This window comes from Arabidopsis thaliana, assembly GCF_000001735.4.
Source record: "Arabidopsis thaliana chromosome 1 sequence".
Lineage (NCBI taxonomy): Eukaryota > Viridiplantae > Streptophyta > Magnoliopsida > Brassicales > Brassicaceae > Arabidopsis > Arabidopsis thaliana.
In genome coordinates this window covers 9350935-9367764 of record NC_003070.9, presented here as the reverse complement: position 1 = coordinate 9367764, position 16830 = coordinate 9350935, and the positions used below count along the sequence as shown (strand labels likewise).

Here is a 16830-nt window from a genome sequence, read left to right as displayed (position 1 = left end):
CTTTATATATATCGATCAAAACCCGTCGTTCTATATAAACCCGTCTATATTATCTTCTTAGCTAAATTATTAGTGTTACAAAATCCAAGAAAATAAATTATTATTGTTTTAAATCCAATAATTCATGGATTTTGTTTTTGAAGATATATGGAAGATTGTGTAGAGATTTTTAGAAACAAATTAGGCAAAATATTGTTTGGTTAATATCATTTTAAAATTTTGTAAAACTAAATAATAAATGCGAGTGACAGTCATTATAAATAAATCTCAACTACAAGATTTATTTCACAAAATGGCTGCAAAATGTATATTTAGATTTTTAACCAAACCAAACCAAACCAAAATAATTTTAGGTTTGGGTGTAAACAAATAAATTTGAAGGTGTAACTCAAATCAACCTGAATTACCTAACGGTTTGGTAATCCTACTTGTGGTTTCAATGAATAATGTATACCACAGGTCCACACCATGAATCCATGATAAATACAAAATTCATGAAAACATTTGGAATTAACTAAAAAGAGCTTACTAATGATTTAAAAGATAATAGAAAACCGCAGCAATGGTGGCCACTTCAACGCCAGAATGACACCAAGAGTCCCCCCAAACACTTCAGTGTTATATACAAACCAATGTGGCTTTGAGTATTCAACAATGAAGCGTTAAAGGGAACTCATGTGGACATTTGACTTTCTTCTTCTTGCTCTGTCATGATACAAACAACACTAACACTGCATGCCTATTTATATATTATTGCAAAGAGTCTCTAATTCTTCCTTCTTTTTCAATGAGAATTTTCATAATGGGACCAATAATCATATATTCGAATCATACAATCAAAGAACATGTGGGAATTTGAAAGTTGAATCGAGTCGAAATTTTGGGCCTCGTTCTTAGATATTTGACCGAATATTTATCTTGTCCCTAAGTTTGCTTGAAATATTTTGAAACGACATAAGTATTCTCTGCATGGACTCTTTCCTCTGATATGTCTTTTCTCCTTCATTTTTTTAATTTCCACTCACTGCTATTACCAAATATTCCCCATTGATTAATGTTTACAAATCAGAACAGTGAATTACATGTATAAGCTATGTATCCTACGCTCCATTGAATGATGATAAAGGCCAAACATATAGTTGGGAAAGAGAAAAAAAAAAGTAGTACTCTCTTTTAGCAAGTAGTAATAAATTTTGGAGGATAATTGTCCTGATCGATGAATGTAAAATCATACCGAGAGAACAAAACAAAAATTGGAGGAAGATTATATTTACTAATTTAATTTTCATAATTTTACTTCATTGTTTTTGCATTTTATTAACTTAATTTTCTACGAATTATAATTAATAATAATGTAAATTGATTGTTTTCATAAGATATTAATGTAAACTGTTTTTGTTAATTTAGTTTAGGTTCCCAACTTAGGAGGAGAGAAAACTCTCTGATTATATAGATGATTTGACATTTATTGATATTAAAAGTGGCATTATATCATATATATATTTTTTTTTTACATGTATGTGAAAATATTATATACTTTATGCCTAAAAGTATGCAAAACCTAATATTTCATTTTTAAATATCATTGAAAATGGTAGAGGCAAATTGAAAATATATTTTATACAATTTTTTCAATATATATGAAAAAATTGTATTAAGTAAGAATCATATATCACGGTAGTCATTATCAGGGAGTCCTTAGCAAAAAAAATTGAAAAATAAATCTGTTAACCTTTACAATAATAAGGGATTTATGTTCCTACGTCATGCATATAATTCAGTTAATCGATTCCGTCATCATCTATTTGACTTTTCATCTATTCAGTGAGATATTTTTGGTATACATATCATACGATGCGCCACATATGTGGCTTAGTTAGTTAGTTTTTGTTTGTTAGCTAGTTAGTTTATAAAGAACAATCGATCTTTGATAAATAAACAAAATTTTCTTTAATCGGCGCACGAACAAAATATCAATATGTTAGCAAAATTCTTGGACTTTATTGTAGAGAATTGATATCAACATCACTAATTAAGCTTTTCTCTATATTATAATTAACAAAATTTAGTGAGGACAATATTCAAGAACCGGTATGGGCACTATAAAAAGAATCTCCTTTCTATCTTGTGAAAAGCATGATTTAGTACTTTTCTTCAGAATTCGTATTCTAGTTTACTCTTTCCTTTAACCCCAATTTGCGTCTATATTCAAACTTCAAAGTGCTCTCCTTGGTGACCATAATCTTTGATCGCTCTCTATCTCTGTCTCAAAGGATTTGAGGATTATTCTCTATGCCTTTTAACAATATAGAGAAACTAAATCGACCTTTTTAACCTTATATATGTCAACCTCTTGTATACATATTTCCACGTGTGATATACTTGCAAGAAAATGAAAGTTACAATAACAATTTGTCAAAAAAAAACATCTTCAGCTGAATAATAGTATAATAGTACATTAAATAAAATTCATTGTATGCATCAAGTAGCAGCTCTAGCGGTAATTTTTCACATACGGAAGCAACAGAATAACTTCTATCACAACTCGCAGCCAATCGCTCCAACGATCATCTTCAAGAACATCACCCCCGCCAAGTCCGTAACACTATCTCTTCTGGAAGACTAAGAAATTATTGGCGGAAGCTTATGCTCCTTTGGATCCGATAGTTAAACACCAAATTTTGTGTAGCTTTATTGTAGACTTATATTTTTTTGTTGCCAAATTACTCTCTTATAGGTAATAATTTCTTGCAATGCCTTAACTTTCATTTCTAATGATATTTAAATATTTAGCGTAAGCTTAATTTTGATGAACGAAGTGGTCGTGAAGTGGGAAGAAGACGAATGTGTTAGTTTAGTTACCATAACTATTTCTATCCTTGTAAAAGTCTTGTAACTCTATGAAATCTAAACACCCTGTTTCAACTTTCAATATCAAATTTAGGCCTAAAGTTTCTTTCTGTAGAATCAAAACTTAAGGACCCTTAATTTTTTAATGAGAAAACAACTATAAATCTGACCAAGACCTATAGTTTAGTGGTTTACATTAGCTAGTGTCATCATTGTATTTGTATCACCACTTTGAATTCGTCTCACATATTACTTGTTATTGAAAAAAATATATCTATAGTACGAAGAGCTTACTAATGTAAAAGAACCCATAAAACGGCTGCAATGGTGGTCACTACGCCAGAATGACACCAAGAGTCCCCCCAAACACTTCAGTGTTGTATACAAACCAATGTGGCTTTGAGTATTTAACAATGAAGCGTTAAAGGGAACTCATGGGGACATTTGACTCTCTTCTTGTAGCTCTGTCCTGATATAAACAACAATAACTTCATACCTATTTATATATCAGTGCTAAGGGTCTCCAGTTCTTCCTTTTTCAATGAGAATTTTCATAATGGGACCAATAATCATATATTCGAATCATAAAACTAAAGAACGTGTGGAAATTTGAAAGATGAATCGAGTCGAAATGTTGGGCCTTGTCCTTAGATATTATTTGACCAAATATTCATTCTATATTCCTTCGATTAATTTGCTTGAAATATTTTGAAACGACAGAAAATTCTTTACATGGACTCTTTTTTAATTGCTGCCACTCATCATATTCCCAACGTAATTTCCGATTAAAGAAAAAAATATGATCAGACCATTTAATCTTACCATACAAAGGTAGTTAAACAATATAGAATGTGGGAGTATATATTATTAGAATTTTACTTTGGAAAAAATATGGTAGAATATTGTATAGACTAAAGAAAGTGGTACTACTTCATATTTTTCATAAACGATCCATACAAAGGTAAGCATTAATTTATTTCAGCTGATCGACTTTAACATCATTTATTTGAGGGGACTTTCACCTTTTCCATGCAATATCTAGTTGGTACATATCATACGATGCGCCACATATGTAGGCAGCTAGTTTTCGTTTTTCATCATTTCTTTAATCAGTGCGGGACAAAATGTCAAATAAAATGGATTTTTGGTAATGAAAAAATATCAACATCCATAAGCTTTTCTCCATAGTCATAACATTAAAAATTAAAAAATATTAAAAGATTGACAAGCAGGAGAATGTAGTGAGAAATAACCGTTATGGGTACTAAAAGCATATAAATTATAAAACAGAATCTCTACGTGTTTTGCATCCTTTCTATCATGTGAAAAGCCGTATGGACTTTTCTTCAACATTCGTATTCTTTTTACTCTTTCCTTTAACCCAAAATTGCGTCTATATTCAAAAAGCTTTCCTTGGTCATCATCTTATGATCTCTCTGTCTCGCTATCTCTGTGTAATAATAGACATATGTATGGAGATTATCCTTTAAGCCTTTAACTATAGTCTATATATAAAGAAACGTAACTACTTTCATCTTCTCAAAACTTACATCAACCTCTTGTACTCGTATAGTCGTATTCCACTCATAGTACATGAAATACTCAAGAAACAATATTCTTGGTTGGATGTCTCCTAGAGTTCCTCTGAGCACTTCATTGGGGATACAATTTTTCTAAATGATTATCCACTGAAGTGTTTGGGGGAACTCCCGGACCCATTCAACGGATTTCCGCAGGTCGAGACGAGATTTTATATGGTAAACACTTCCATCTTATCATTTTAGATGTTTAAGGTTTTAATTGTTGTTTGAATGGCTTAAAGATATAAAGGTCAAAGCATTTGAGAACACATTTTCGTAATGTTAAATACGTATAAGCGGTTGTCGAGGTTTATCCATAGATATGGATAAACATAGTGTACATTACTCTAGTTGTGCAATCCAAATTTAAAATCAGACAGCTTTGCATTAAATACCTACGTAAATCAGTAAATCAAATCTTAACTATTACTATCAAACCGGGTTTTGATCAATTGGAGATATCTTCACATAATCAAACGTCTCATAGCTTGGATTTGATAAACAATTAACTATGTTCCACATAAATAATTCGCATTCGTCGAATTTGGAATACAAATCCCTAAACCCATGTCTCTCCAGCTTGACACATTCATTCATGCAGCTTCTAAACGTTGTGTAGTCTTCAAAAGAGTGAGATAAAACAACAGGAAGTCTTCAAAGTGGTCGGGTGGTTCATGTGAGTAGGAATGGTCTGTCATATAGTTCGTCAGCGGGTTCTTCAGAAAGTCTTTCAGCTAGTCCATCAGCAAGTTCTTCATAAAGTTTATCAGCTGGTCCATCAGTGAATCCATTAGCTTTCACGTCAACTCTCATTCTTATATCAGCAATTCATTGAAAAAATGTTATCCGTTCGGTAACTTTTTTTTACTGAAGTGTTTAGAGGAACTCCGGATGATATTTGGTATTTTCAAGTTATTCAAACATCGTCGGGTAGTTTCCTATTGTTATTACTTACTAGCATTTTTGTTAATTAACAATTTGTTTATTCTATCTATTTTCCAAATTTGTTATAGTTACTTTAGTCATATGCAATATCTGAATTTAGTCATTGGAAAAAACTTCATAGCCATGGGATTTTCTCTCCCAAATCTTAGTAATTTTGTCGAAAATTAATTTGGGATGAATGTGCACCAAAACAAAATTAGTTGTGAATTATGATTGCAAAATGAAACAACTTAAAACTCGGTGACAATGATATTTCCGTCCCTCATTGGGGAGGATTTATGACACATTAGGAAAATTACTAATAATTCTTTGTCATACAAATACCCCTAACATATTTGTGGTAACCATTTTGGTTTAGAAAAAAAATATATATATATTTGTTCTTCAAAATATTCACCATTTATAAATAATGCTTTGTCAAAAAGTAGATATGTGGACCCTTACAATTCTTCAAATATTCCTACTCCTATAAGAACTAAGAACAATATAGAATTAGAACAAACTTGAAAGAAAAAAAGTATTAAACAAACTTGTTATCATCAAAACTAAAGAGGACTATTAAAGAAGAATACAAATGAAAATGTCCACAAAATCTGATTTTGATAAAATAGAAATAATATATGGAAAATCAAACAAGCACACAGCTATATGTCACCTTTTCCAGGGAAAAAAAACAAAAAAAAATGCATGCACTCATAAAACCTAACTATCTCTGTCGCTACTTCACCGAACACGTCGACATCGTCTACTAGACAACACCGGATCAGCAACCGGAGTTCTTACTCTCTGTTTCGCCGTGAAAGAAGAGGAAGAAGATGTCAATTTCATAACCGAGTTTGAAATAGAACCCGACTTCAACGTCATCTCCAACTCTTCAAGAGTAGATAACACATCAGACATCTTTGGCCTCAACTTAGGTTCTTGATTAAGACATTGCAACGCAGTATTAGCAGTCAAACAAGCTCCTTTGTGAGGATATTGTCCCCCAAGCTTTGTGTCCATTATCCTAAACACTTTCCTTTTGTCTCCTAAGTAAGGTATTGCCCAATCAACCAGATTTCGTTCCACTCCTACTTTCGTTTTGTCTACGGTCAGACGTCCCGACAGTAACTCTAGCAAGACCACACCGAAGCTGTAGACGTCACTTTTGGCTGTTATCCGACCAGTGGCAACGTATTCAGGTGCTGCATAGCCTTGAGTTCCCATCACTTGGGTTGATACGTGTGTTCTGTCTCCGGTTGGTCCTACTTTCGCCAATCCAAAATCAGAAAGCTTTGCATTGAATTCCTACGTAAAGATGGACATATAAATCAAACGGAAGTGCTCGGTCAAAACCAAAACTTAAACCATAATATGTCATGAACCGATTAGTTTTATTTTTCAATCAAACTCAACATATTATTTTGTTTGGTTTGCATTAAATCTCAAAATTTCTATGATTGAAATTTGATGAACAAAAACATGTAAATTTGTTATCCAGTTGTACCGAATCAAGTAGAATATTGGAGGCCTTGAAGTCTCTGTATATGACTTGAGCTTCATGAAGGAAAGCAAGCCCTCTCGCCGCACCGATAGCCACTTTAATCCTTGTTCTCCACGGAATCGGTTCTGCCCCACCTACACATAATAGTCCTGATTTCAACTTTTTAAAATAAATGAAAATTTGTGAATATAAAACCAACTAAATTTTCTAAATCTGTTATACAATAACAACTATACATTTGAATCTTGCTATCACATTCGCAAAGGCTCTCGAGATAATTTGAGCATTGATCTTTACTTGAGAGACAAGTTTTCTTACGTCTAAAGAGATGATTCTCCAAGCTTCCCTTTGGCATGTACTCATACACCAAAAGCCGAATATGATCACCCTTCGAGCAATATCCAATTAGTTTCACAAGATTCATATGGTGAAGCCTCCCAAGACAATCAACCTCCGCCTGTTAAATCAACAATTCCTTATTTAGGTTTCGATTTTGGTTTCTACGGCTAAAGACCTAAAACTGATTCAGAGGATAATTAATTATATAAGCGTACCAACCACTGCCTGTGTCCTTGAAACCCTTCTTCTTTAAGCTTTTTGACAGCAACGACCATGCCTGACCCTGGTTTTGAAGGCGATAAAGTGCGTTCATCGATCCATCCTTTGTAGACATAACCGAAACCGCCTTCACCGATAACACTATCGGGTCTGAAATTCCTAGTGGCTGTCTTTAGCTCGTTAAACGTAAATGCCTTTAGCGTGGGCGATGCTAAGAGCTCTCCTTCACTTCTAGGCGTTTGAAGAGACGCCACACTCGTGTCATCGTTGTAAGATGATGATTGTATTGTTAAGCTTGAAAGCCGAGACGATTGACTTCTTTTGGCAGAGATTCTTGACGAACCTGATGAATCAACAGTTAATCAAATCAAAGATGTCTCAACTCAATTTAAGACTTTATAATCAGAAATAAGATATGACAAGAAGTAGAGAAATCTTAGAGAAGAGAGATGTTTGGTTGCATACCACGATAAGGACTTTCTCTATTACCTACTTTTGCGGAAAACCCAAAGCAATTTCCCATTAGAAAAACTCAGAGAAAGTAAATAAAACTTGGATGCAAGAATTGAAATAAAAATTATCATATCCAATGTAGCAAATAAAAAGTTTCATATACAGGACAAAAGATTAAAAGTAAAACAGAGAGAAGATGGGAAGAAGAAACAGAGGATAGAGACATTGCAATGAGAAAGAAAACAGGGCAGAACAAAAACAACATAAAAGACAAAAGTTGAAGTAATATGAGAATGGTCAAACAGAAACAAACGTGTGCAACACTCATCTCTGATTTGGTCTGCTTTCACTTCCAAAGATGCATATCCAAAATATGGTTAATTTATTTCAATGCGTGACTCGATCACGAACATTACTTTTGAGAGATTATGGTTTAACTATATATAAGATGAAATAATTCCCATTTTAATACTCCTTAAGAGATAAGTATTTGCAGAAAATCATAGAGGCATTATAATTTGAATTGGATGTAAAGAAGCAGCGAGTAGTGACCGCAGCATCATCAAATCATCATATCATCTTTGTCTTCGTAAATAAAAGAAAATGAGAATACATATACGAGTGAAATTTCATCGACCTCCTGCGACTGGTCCCATTCATTAGTCATTGGTTGCCAGCGAATGCTAAAATTACAAAAAAAAAAACTAGTTAATTTAATATACAATAAAAATAAAACTAAATAAATAAATTTGATTTTAATCAGCAATTTAAAATAAAATGAAAAATTAAGTTTATTTTAATTAAATTAATTTGAGTTAAATTAAATTAAACTATAATAAATTAAATCTAATAGTATAAAATTAAAATTTATTTTAAGTTAATGAATTATCTAATTAAATTTTTTTAAAATAAATGCTTAGTTTCTTAAGAATGTATAGTACATAACAAATGGAATATAAAATTCCATCGAAGAAGTAATTGATACTTTCCGCATTACATTCCTGTGGTCAATGTATGTTCGGCGTGTCCATTGGAAGTGAATACTTCATTAGGGAACTAAACCTCTATGCACATGGCCACATAACAAGTTCTTCTTTACAGGTAATTATTTATTTGGTTAGAGTCATTGAATTATTATGTATTACATTTTAAAACTAATTGTTCTTAGAGAAGTGGAATTGCGTGTTGGCATATGAAGAACCGTCACCCTAAATGTCAAAGATTTAAAATTTGCGTATAAGAAAATATCCTTAGAATATTACAGTAACCAATAAAACATTAGATTAAGGAAATGCACATGATCCCATGAAGATTCTTGAATTAATTAGTCCAAAATGACACATTTTACAAGCTTAACCTCGGTGTTTGGTTGTCAACGTTAGAATACGAAGATAATCCTCTTGCCCTCTTGGCTTTCAGATTCTGTCGCTTTCTTGTTCCCCAGTCAATTTTTATTCCACCCGGCGCTAGACTAATCATCAATGGAAACTTTATCACCTTTTCATTTTCCGAAAAGTTTTTTCTAATGCTATGCAATTCCATTTTAACTCGTTTAGTCATTGTTAATACTCGTATAGGTTTTAATTTACCAGTCAAATGAGGTCTTTTTACACATATTCGGAAAAAAAAAAAAAAAACAAAACCCATAGATTCCATGGGTGTGTGATTGCTAACATTTGTATCGGTGCGATGCAAAATACACCACTTACTAATTAAAACGCGGCTCCAATACAAGTTAAACGGTAGAGATATAATGTATAAAGAGCACCGTTACTGACACTGCTCGACGACTCCAAACTTAGTGCCTTGGTGGTTCACAACTTTTGTAAGTCATGGTGTGTGTTATTAATTATTATTATTTTTTAATTAAAGGTCCGAATGGCGACTGCGTTTTGCGGTACGGAAGAAGTGCGGTGCGGTTCAAATAGTAACAAAAATATATAAATACATATGTATATGTAGAGATTTTGACACTGTTGCGGTGCGGTTTTGGGTACGGTGTATGTCACCATTCATAGCCTAAGAGATGGCTTATATGAATAACAAATTTGGAGTCGTCGGGCAATGTCAGTGTCGATGAAAGGGTAAAAAGTGTTGGGTCCATTTTCAGAAAGAGAATGACCACTTTCCAACCCTATTTGTTTGCATCCTCTCCTCGGAATCTGTAAATTGATGCTCTTTCTTTCACACACTTCACATTTTACTTCAACCGTGCCATTTAACTATATGATTTCTACAGTTTATTGTACCGCTAATCGTAATTAATGATCTATTTTTAAGATCATGTCTTCTATTTTTGTTCATCTTATAGACTTAATTATGACATAAGCATAATTTGTTTCATGGAAAAGTCTTTTTGGGTGGGTTTTTAAAATTTTTATTTCTTAGAGTTTTCTGGATATTAGTTGTACGATATAAAAGCACATGGTTCAGACTTTTTTTAATGTCTAATCATATGGCCCATATGATTGATTAATTATCATATAATATGATGAATATTTCCCCCATTAATTCTCTTACATCACATTACCCAAAAAAACTACTAGCTTAGTTGGTGCATATAGACTAAATATAGATTCTTGAAACATGAATTGGTTCATCTGACCACTTAAAGAAAACGAAAATTTTAATACAAACAAGAACAGATCGACCACATTCAATTGTATTGTTGCTGGTCAAGCCATGGCCAGAACCCAGACTGGTCATCAATTCCACAGAACATGTTACTGATACTGTTCTCTTCTTTCACCATTCTCTGTTCTGACGATGAATTCTGAAAAAACTGCATCGTTGTAGTTGTCGGTGGATGGCCTAGGGCGAATTGGCTATCGATCTCCGGTGGCCTGATGTCACCAGAAATGTTCTCACTTCTGTCACTACATGATCCTTCTGTTTCTTTGTTCAGATTGATTGATTCTATTGGTTCTCTGCTTTTCAATGCCATTACCTGCATAATTTACACAAACTATTTAAGAAAGAACGTAAAATTGCAAAATGATTCCAAATTATGTTTTGACCTAAAACAAATATATTCCAAATTATGAATTCGAAACTGAAAGAATAACATCAATAAAAAACAAAAAAGAGCATTGTTTTTATAAAATTCAACTAAAAAAGATTCATATTTTATGAAATATATGATTTAAAAAACAGAGTATTTAAGATTAAAAAAGAAACAGAGTACTTTTGTGTTATGAAGTTTCTGCTTTTACCTGAGCTTGAAGCTTTTGATTTTGAGTTTGAAGAACTTCGTTCTCATCTCTGAGACTTTCGAATTGACGCTTAAGCATGTCATAGTCTTTCTCAAGCTGCTTGGTTTTGGATCGAGCTCTTCTGTTTTGGAACCATATAGCAATTTGTCTAGGTTGCAATCCCAAGGCACGAGCTAGCTCTAATTTTCGATCTGATTCAAGTTTATTACCAAGCTCAAAGTCCTTCTCTAGTGCCTTCAATTGTTCCATGTTCAATCTCCTCTTCTTCTCTCCCATCTTAGATCCATCGTCTGAATATTCTTCATCTCCGTTCATATCTAGATTACAAAACCCTTGCACGTTGTTCATTGGAGATCTTTTACCTAGAAACCCTAAAAACAGAGAAGATCTTGAGAAGTAGAAAAAAAAAGGATTAGAAATTTTGAACAAAGGTGTTAATTGAGATGATGTACCATGGAAGTCTTGAAGAAGTTGAGGGTGATCTTCTTCTTCTTGGTGATGGTTTTGGAGACTGAAATTTTCAGGGAAGAAAGCTAAGCCATTATTATTACAAGACATGTCTCTTGTTGGTTGTTTTCTTCTTCTCCTCTCCACCACCTTGTCTTGGTTCAAAGTACAGAAAGAAAACTAAATAAAGAAGAAGAAGGATGGTGGTGAAATGAATTAGAAGACTGAGTATACACCACTTATAGGCTAAATACTAGCTAGATTAGAAAATTTGGTTTTATTTTGTTTATTATATGAGTATATAAAATAGGAGACAAGACTCAAAGCCGATGAGACAGAGAGGTAGACATGGGATGATTATAGTCTTTGGAGGGGTGGAATATGGGCTTTTGTATGTTTTGGAAAATCCCTAATTTTACTACGTTGTATCCGTTTTGGTAGATTACGGATATGTACTATGTAGTTTTTCATATCAAGTATTTTTAAAGATAATTCTTGTTTTTTACGAATAGAAAGACAGATATATCATAGTCATACTAATTATATATGTATATTTTTCTATTATAGAATTTTTGAAACGAAATTCATAATAATCTCCGGACATTGTGAAAGATAGCATATTCTTGCAATTTAAGATGTTTACAGTGGTCAACCATGATTGATATTACAGTGAATTGATTAGATTATGGTCACTCAATTTAATAGTAATTTTTTCAACCACTAGATTATCATAATTAATTTATTGTGAATATATTTAATTCAGATGTGTATAATTAAATATGTACCGTAATGAACAATTTGAGTATTTGTAACAAATACTTCAAATTTTGGGAGTTTATAGATCTAGATACTCTTACCACTTTCTCTTCAAAAAAAGAGTTGAATTTAAATATGATATGTAAAAAAAACTGATATTCTTAATGAAATATTTCAAAGTTGATATCTAATTAAAATTTCTTTTAACAGCATGCCCTACATAAGCATTTGGATGGTTGCATGCATAAGTGTTCAAGTCAATGGAATTTTATTTCTAACGAGAACTAAAACTAGTGATTTTGGTCGTCAAGAAGTATATGCAAGCAAACTCTTAGAGGCCCTACATGGTATCACTTGTCTATGTCTCAATGATATGAAATGAAAGCAAACTCTAAGGTCCTACATGGTAACTCTCACTAGTCTATGATATGATTAGACTTCTTCTTTTTAAAACCTTTTACAACATAACATGACTTTTTCTCTATGGTAGGTAAACATACTTTCGGGGGACACAAAAAGCTCTTCATCACCGCAGATTGTGTTTTGACACAAAGCCCATTTTATATGCGAGGCCGGTTTCTTCCTTCTTCTTCTTCTCTTTCTCAGGTCCCCCACTTATCAACTTTCTTAGACGTTTTGGTCGGTTTTATGATAAAATACTTTAATATAGGCCCAACTACTGTATAAATTGGTCTCCCTATCAAATCATTTTGTAATCAACAAGTCTATATTCTACAAGTTTAAATATTTTTGTTGAAACTATTTTATAAATTACCACGAGTTGTTCTTTTTTGTGTGTTTTAACCTCAATTGTATTTATCTAAAAGCATAAACTATTTATTCTATGAATTTTTTATGTTGCATGAGATATGAAAAGTGCAATTCAACGACATACAAACAAACGCATATAAATAAATATGCTCAATTTTTCATTTAGTATCAAAAGGTGTACACAAAATATATATTTTTTCATTTTTTTGCTTAATAAAAAATCACATTGCAAGCCTATTCCTTCTTAATGTATTATGCAATCTTAAATTGTAGTATACACATATGGCTAAGGCCAATTGTTGAAATGGAAAAACAACTTGTATATTTTCTTGAGTATTAGTTTTTTTGGGGGGACAAACTTGAGTATTGTTTAATGTTGGTATATATGTTTGCGAGAACAAGCCAAATCACACACTACAATAACAGAAAAAGAGGAGCTTTGCGGGACGAGTACGGGGATTGGCGAGGAAGTTTTGCCCTGAATTTAGGGCGGTGCACGGCTCCGTTAGCAGAGCTTTGGGGTGTGTACTACGGGTTGGTTATAGCTTGGGAGAAGGGTATAACGCGGCTGGAGCTTGAGGTAGATTCAAAATTGGTGGCTGGTTTTCTCACGACAGGGATAGAAGACTCTCATCTGTTGTCATTCCTAGTACGTTTGTGCTATGGCTTCTCATCAAAGGACTGGATAGTCCGAGTTTCGCATGTTTATCGGGAAGCTAACCGTTTTGCTGACGAGTTAGCAAACTATGCTTTTAGTTTACTTTTAGGCTTTCTTTCTTTTGACTCAGGTCTTCCGTTTGTCGATTCGATTATGCGTGAGGATGCTGCAGGTGTTGCTGGGGCTAGACATGTGCCCATGTAATTTTTTATTTTTGGTTCTATTGAATAAAGACGGCAGTCCCTCCCGTTGGTTTACCAAAAAAAAAATAACAGAAAATGAAAGGAAGTCTAGCCAGGAACTGGGCCAAGGCTCTTTTGTTAACATATTTGGGCCTATGGCCATTATTCAAATGATTTAAAGGTTAATTTTTTTTTTGGGTCGTCAACTTAGGGTTGATTAAGTAAAGGTTGGCGTTCCGGAGTATTTTCTTATACTATAATTTAGATGGGTTTCTTGTAGAGTTTGTGATAACTCAAAACTATTTGATTTGTCAGAATAATACAAAATATGTATATTTTATTCTATACTAAATTGAGAGATTATCATTAAAAACGTGTTACCAGCTCCTAAACATGTATCACACTTTCAAATGTCTTCAAGTCATAATTAATATTTCATCATGTTTTTAAAATTCTACTTAGTCTTTGGTGCTCATAAATAAAAACAACTAATGTGTTGCCCGAAAAAAAAAATCAATGACCGAAAAAAAACGGGAACTGATACAGTACATGATTATATTTAACTTTCAGGCGCAAGAATTTCTCTGTTCAAAGAAAAGGTATGTAACCTTATATCCCAATACATTTTACTTTTAACACGTAATCATAAATTATCTACTCCATTAATAACACCACACTAATACCGTAATTATCGAGTCAATACGTGTTATAATATACACGACGAAGATAACACATTAATGATCACATGCAAGAGGATTTAAATAAAATGGCACGACCATACCATATACTACAGATAACATTAAAAAACAGATAATCCAAACTAAACGACTTCGAAAACATCGAGGTCTTCGTCTGTTTCTATCATATTTTAAACAATTTAAATTCAGACACAACTTCTCCACGTTTTTAAATTGTATATACATACCATTTTATTTTTTTTGATAAAATTGTATTGACATACTTCCAAGTATAACTTATTTATTTGGCATACACATATATTGTTCTTAATTTCTTCAACTAAGAAATTTCGAGCATACACCGATAATCTCCTCAGCTTGTTAATTATAGAAAAAGATATGATAAACGAAACTTATAACAGTAGATCAGTATAGTAAAAAAGGAAACGGACCGTGTCATTAATCATAAATATTAGAGGATCTCATGATACACAGGCTACTATACGCCAGGTCTGGACCCTCAGATACAATTAACATGCATACATACATACATAACCATATATTAAATATAAATATATGAGTTGGCCTAACAATGACCCGAAACCCTAGCTATATCTCATAATATATGATGTAGAAGTAAACAGACGATACCCATAATAAGATAAATTTGGTGGCCGGAAACGGATGATTAATAGCTCTCAGATTAAGTAATGCGGATTTAATAATTAAGCAAGCTCCTAATGATGGCTGCTTCGGCGCTGTTGTCGTCCGTCGAAGCCAAGAGTTCCGACAAACGGTCACTGAGGTCATCAACCTCTCTGTGTAAGTTCCTGATGTAGTTGCAAGTCTCTTGTAGTACCTTAGATGCTGACACCTGTCCAATAGTTTAAACATTTTACAATTAGTTTTAAAGTACAAAAAACGATCATTATATCCCTTACAAAGAGTACGTGACAACATGTGCTACTGCCTTTTTTCTTTCTTTGTAACAATTTCATATATATCTTCAAACTTTTAACAGAACTTTAGTTTTTTCTCATGATTGCCACTTCAATGTGCACAACGGTATAAACGGCCACAATTTATTTATCATATTCCTCAGCTATATATAGAATTATGGTGAGTATATAGGTAGAGAAGAGTAATGGGGAGACATGTAGTTAAGGTACGTGGAAGTAGGAAGGGAACAAACTGAGTCCCACACCACCAACTTGTAAAATTTAATTGCAAAAAAACATTCAAAGAACAAACAAGATATATGCATAAATGAGGCTGTGAATTAATGTTACTTTATCTACGTATAGTTAATTGTAGGCCACATGTCTACACGCCGTTGGATTTCACCATGCATATTAATTAGTTATTATATACTATATGGTTCCTATTCATTTGAACTTTCTAAGTCCATGTGCAGGCTAAGTTATACAAGTATACAAAATAAGTATGTATATGCAAGAAAGATAGATTAAAATTTGTTATTTTGAAGTGTATACCTTGTCAGAACGGCGGCGGCGAAGTTCAGGGATGAGGTGTTGGAGCTTAGAAACAAGATCGGAAATCTGATCGTCAGAGATTCTTGAGCTTCCTGACTGTCTTGAACGTGATGATCTTCTGCTAGACATCTTCTTTCTTGATATATTATAAGTGTGTTTGTTTGGGTGTAGAGAGAGAGAAGAATGCAAGAAGGATAAGTAGTTAATGTGTCAGAAAGAGAGAATGAGAGTGGAGAAGAAGGTGTTGAAGAGGGAGGAGCAAAGTGGATGTGTTTTTATAATGCAAATTTATGAAGAGAGAGAAGATCAAGAAGAAGAAGAAGAAGAATAAGAAGGAGAAGAGACAAGTGCATGGAGGGAGGGTGTGGGTTATGTTTCTTTAATAAGGGTGTCTTTAGCTTTCAAATATTTATTATTATTTGTTCTCAGTTTTTTTCATAGTCGCTTAGTACAAAAAGATACTGTTTATTTTTGGTAAGCTTCTAAACTTACTTTCCCACGAGAACAACTTCTTGATTGTTATATGTGTAAAACTCACCCACGTCAAGTTTTTTTCCTTGCTCTCTTTCTCTTATTCCTGTTCCACTTAACCTTCTTTCTTTCGAGCTATTCACATGGTGTAGTATCAACTTCAAGTCTTCAACTTAACGACCTTTATTGAAAATTTAAAGGCTACATGTTAATTTCCTTTAATTTTTCTCAATATTGAACATGACTAAACAATAGATGGATAAGAGTTGATGGAGTTTACAAATGTAAGTCCGT

At 33.0% G+C, this 16830-nt stretch overlaps 4 protein-coding genes, 3 non-coding genes and 1 pseudogene across 9 annotated transcripts; 2 read left to right on the top strand and 6 right to left on the bottom strand.

Annotated features, from left to right (window-relative positions):
* Nucleotides 1–585: 585 nt before the first annotated feature.
* Nucleotides 586–685, bottom strand: MIR395c. The gene has a single exon (NR_139793.1). It is a non-coding gene; the product is annotated as a microRNA ath-MIR395c precursor (primary transcript).
* Nucleotides 686–2154: 1469 nt separating this feature from the next.
* AT1G26976 (uncharacterized protein) lies at nucleotides 2155–3016 on the bottom strand (the record flags this gene model as incomplete). Its single annotated transcript, NM_001160899.2, has 3 exons — nucleotides 2728–3016; nucleotides 2513–2605; nucleotides 2155–2202 (listed from the first exon to the last, which is right to left on the bottom strand). The coding sequence occupies exons 1-3, from the start codon at nucleotides 2767–2769 to the stop codon at nucleotides 2155–2157; spliced, it is 183 nt and encodes a 60-aa protein (NP_001154371.1). The 5' UTR covers nucleotides 2770–3016.
* A 178-nt stretch (nucleotides 3017–3194) lies between these two features.
* On the bottom strand, nucleotides 3195–3294 carry MIR395b. Its single transcript, NR_139792.1, has one exon. It is a non-coding gene; the product is annotated as a microRNA ath-MIR395b precursor (primary transcript).
* A 1182-nt stretch (nucleotides 3295–4476) lies between these two features.
* Nucleotides 4477–4569, top strand: MIR395a. The gene has a single exon (NR_139791.1). It is a non-coding gene; the product is annotated as a microRNA ath-MIR395a precursor (primary transcript).
* A 1362-nt stretch (nucleotides 4570–5931) lies between these two features.
* Nucleotides 5932–8440, bottom strand: AT1G26970 (Protein kinase superfamily protein). Of its 2 annotated transcripts, NM_102461.3 has the most exons (5): nucleotides 7882–8440; nucleotides 7413–7759; nucleotides 7177–7315; nucleotides 6862–6992; nucleotides 5932–6662 (listed from the first exon to the last, which is right to left on the bottom strand). In NM_102461.3, the coding sequence occupies exons 1-5, from the start codon at nucleotides 7937–7939 to the stop codon at nucleotides 6099–6101; spliced, it is 1239 nt and encodes a 412-aa protein (NP_174019.2). In that variant the 5' UTR covers nucleotides 7940–8440; the 3' UTR covers nucleotides 5932–6098. The 2 variants fall into 2 exon arrangements, with proteins under 2 accessions (NP_174019.2, NP_001322572.1); NM_001332737.1 differs by having other exon boundaries at nucleotides 7413–8440.
* A 1822-nt stretch (nucleotides 8441–10262) lies between these two features.
* Nucleotides 10263–11938, bottom strand: AtHB23 (homeobox protein 23). The gene is made up of 3 exons (NM_102460.4): nucleotides 11534–11938; nucleotides 11082–11452; nucleotides 10263–10816 (listed from the first exon to the last, which is right to left on the bottom strand). The coding sequence occupies exons 1-3, from the start codon at nucleotides 11637–11639 to the stop codon at nucleotides 10526–10528; spliced, it is 768 nt and encodes a 255-aa protein (NP_564268.1). The 5' UTR covers nucleotides 11640–11938; the 3' UTR covers nucleotides 10263–10525.
* Nucleotides 11939–13440: 1502 nt separating this feature from the next.
* Nucleotides 13441–13917, top strand: AT1G26950 (annotated as a pseudogene; the record flags this gene model as incomplete). Its single annotated transcript has 1 exon — nucleotides 13441–13917.
* Nucleotides 13918–14931: 1014 nt separating this feature from the next.
* On the bottom strand, nucleotides 14932–16605 carry KDR (basic helix-loop-helix (bHLH) DNA-binding superfamily protein). The gene is made up of 2 exons (NM_179381.3): nucleotides 16066–16605; nucleotides 14932–15446 (listed from the first exon to the last, which is right to left on the bottom strand). The coding sequence occupies exons 1-2, from the start codon at nucleotides 16192–16194 to the stop codon at nucleotides 15291–15293; spliced, it is 285 nt and encodes a 94-aa protein (NP_849712.1). The 5' UTR covers nucleotides 16195–16605; the 3' UTR covers nucleotides 14932–15290.
* Nucleotides 16606–16830: the final 225 nt, after the last annotated feature.

Bases quoted from the DNA above. Each gene is read 5' to 3' on its own strand.
- AT1G26970 (NM_102461.3), bottom strand. From the start codon at position 7,939: ATGGGAAATTGCTTTGGGTTTTCCGCAAAAGTAGGTAATAGAGAAAGT. The intron at 7,316-7,412 runs GTACGCTTATAT...TTGATTTAACAG, and splicing joins AAGGACACAGGCAGTGGTTG to GCGGAGGTTGATTGTCTTGG. The intron at 6,993-7,176 runs GTAAGAAAACTT...TATTATGTGTAG, and splicing joins GGAGAATCATCTCTTTAGAC to GTGGGGCAGAACCGATTCCG.
- AtHB23 (NM_102460.4), bottom strand. From the start codon at position 11,639: ATGTCTTGTAATAATAATGGCTTAGCTTTCTTCCCTGAAAATTTCAGT. The intron at 11,453-11,533 runs GTACATCATCTC...CTCTGTTTTTAG, and splicing joins ACTTCTTCAAGACTTCCATG to GGTTTCTAGGTAAAAGATCT. The intron at 10,817-11,081 runs GTAAAAGCAGAA...TAAATTATGCAG, and splicing joins ATCAAAAGCTTCAAGCTCAG to GTAATGGCATTGAAAAGCAG.
- KDR (NM_179381.3), bottom strand. From the start codon at position 16,194: ATGTCTAGCAGAAGATCATCACGTTCAAGACAGTCAGGAAGCTCAAGA. The intron at 15,447-16,065 runs GTATACACTTCA...ACTATTGGACAG, and splicing joins GCCGCCGCCGTTCTGACAAG to GTGTCAGCATCTAAGGTACT.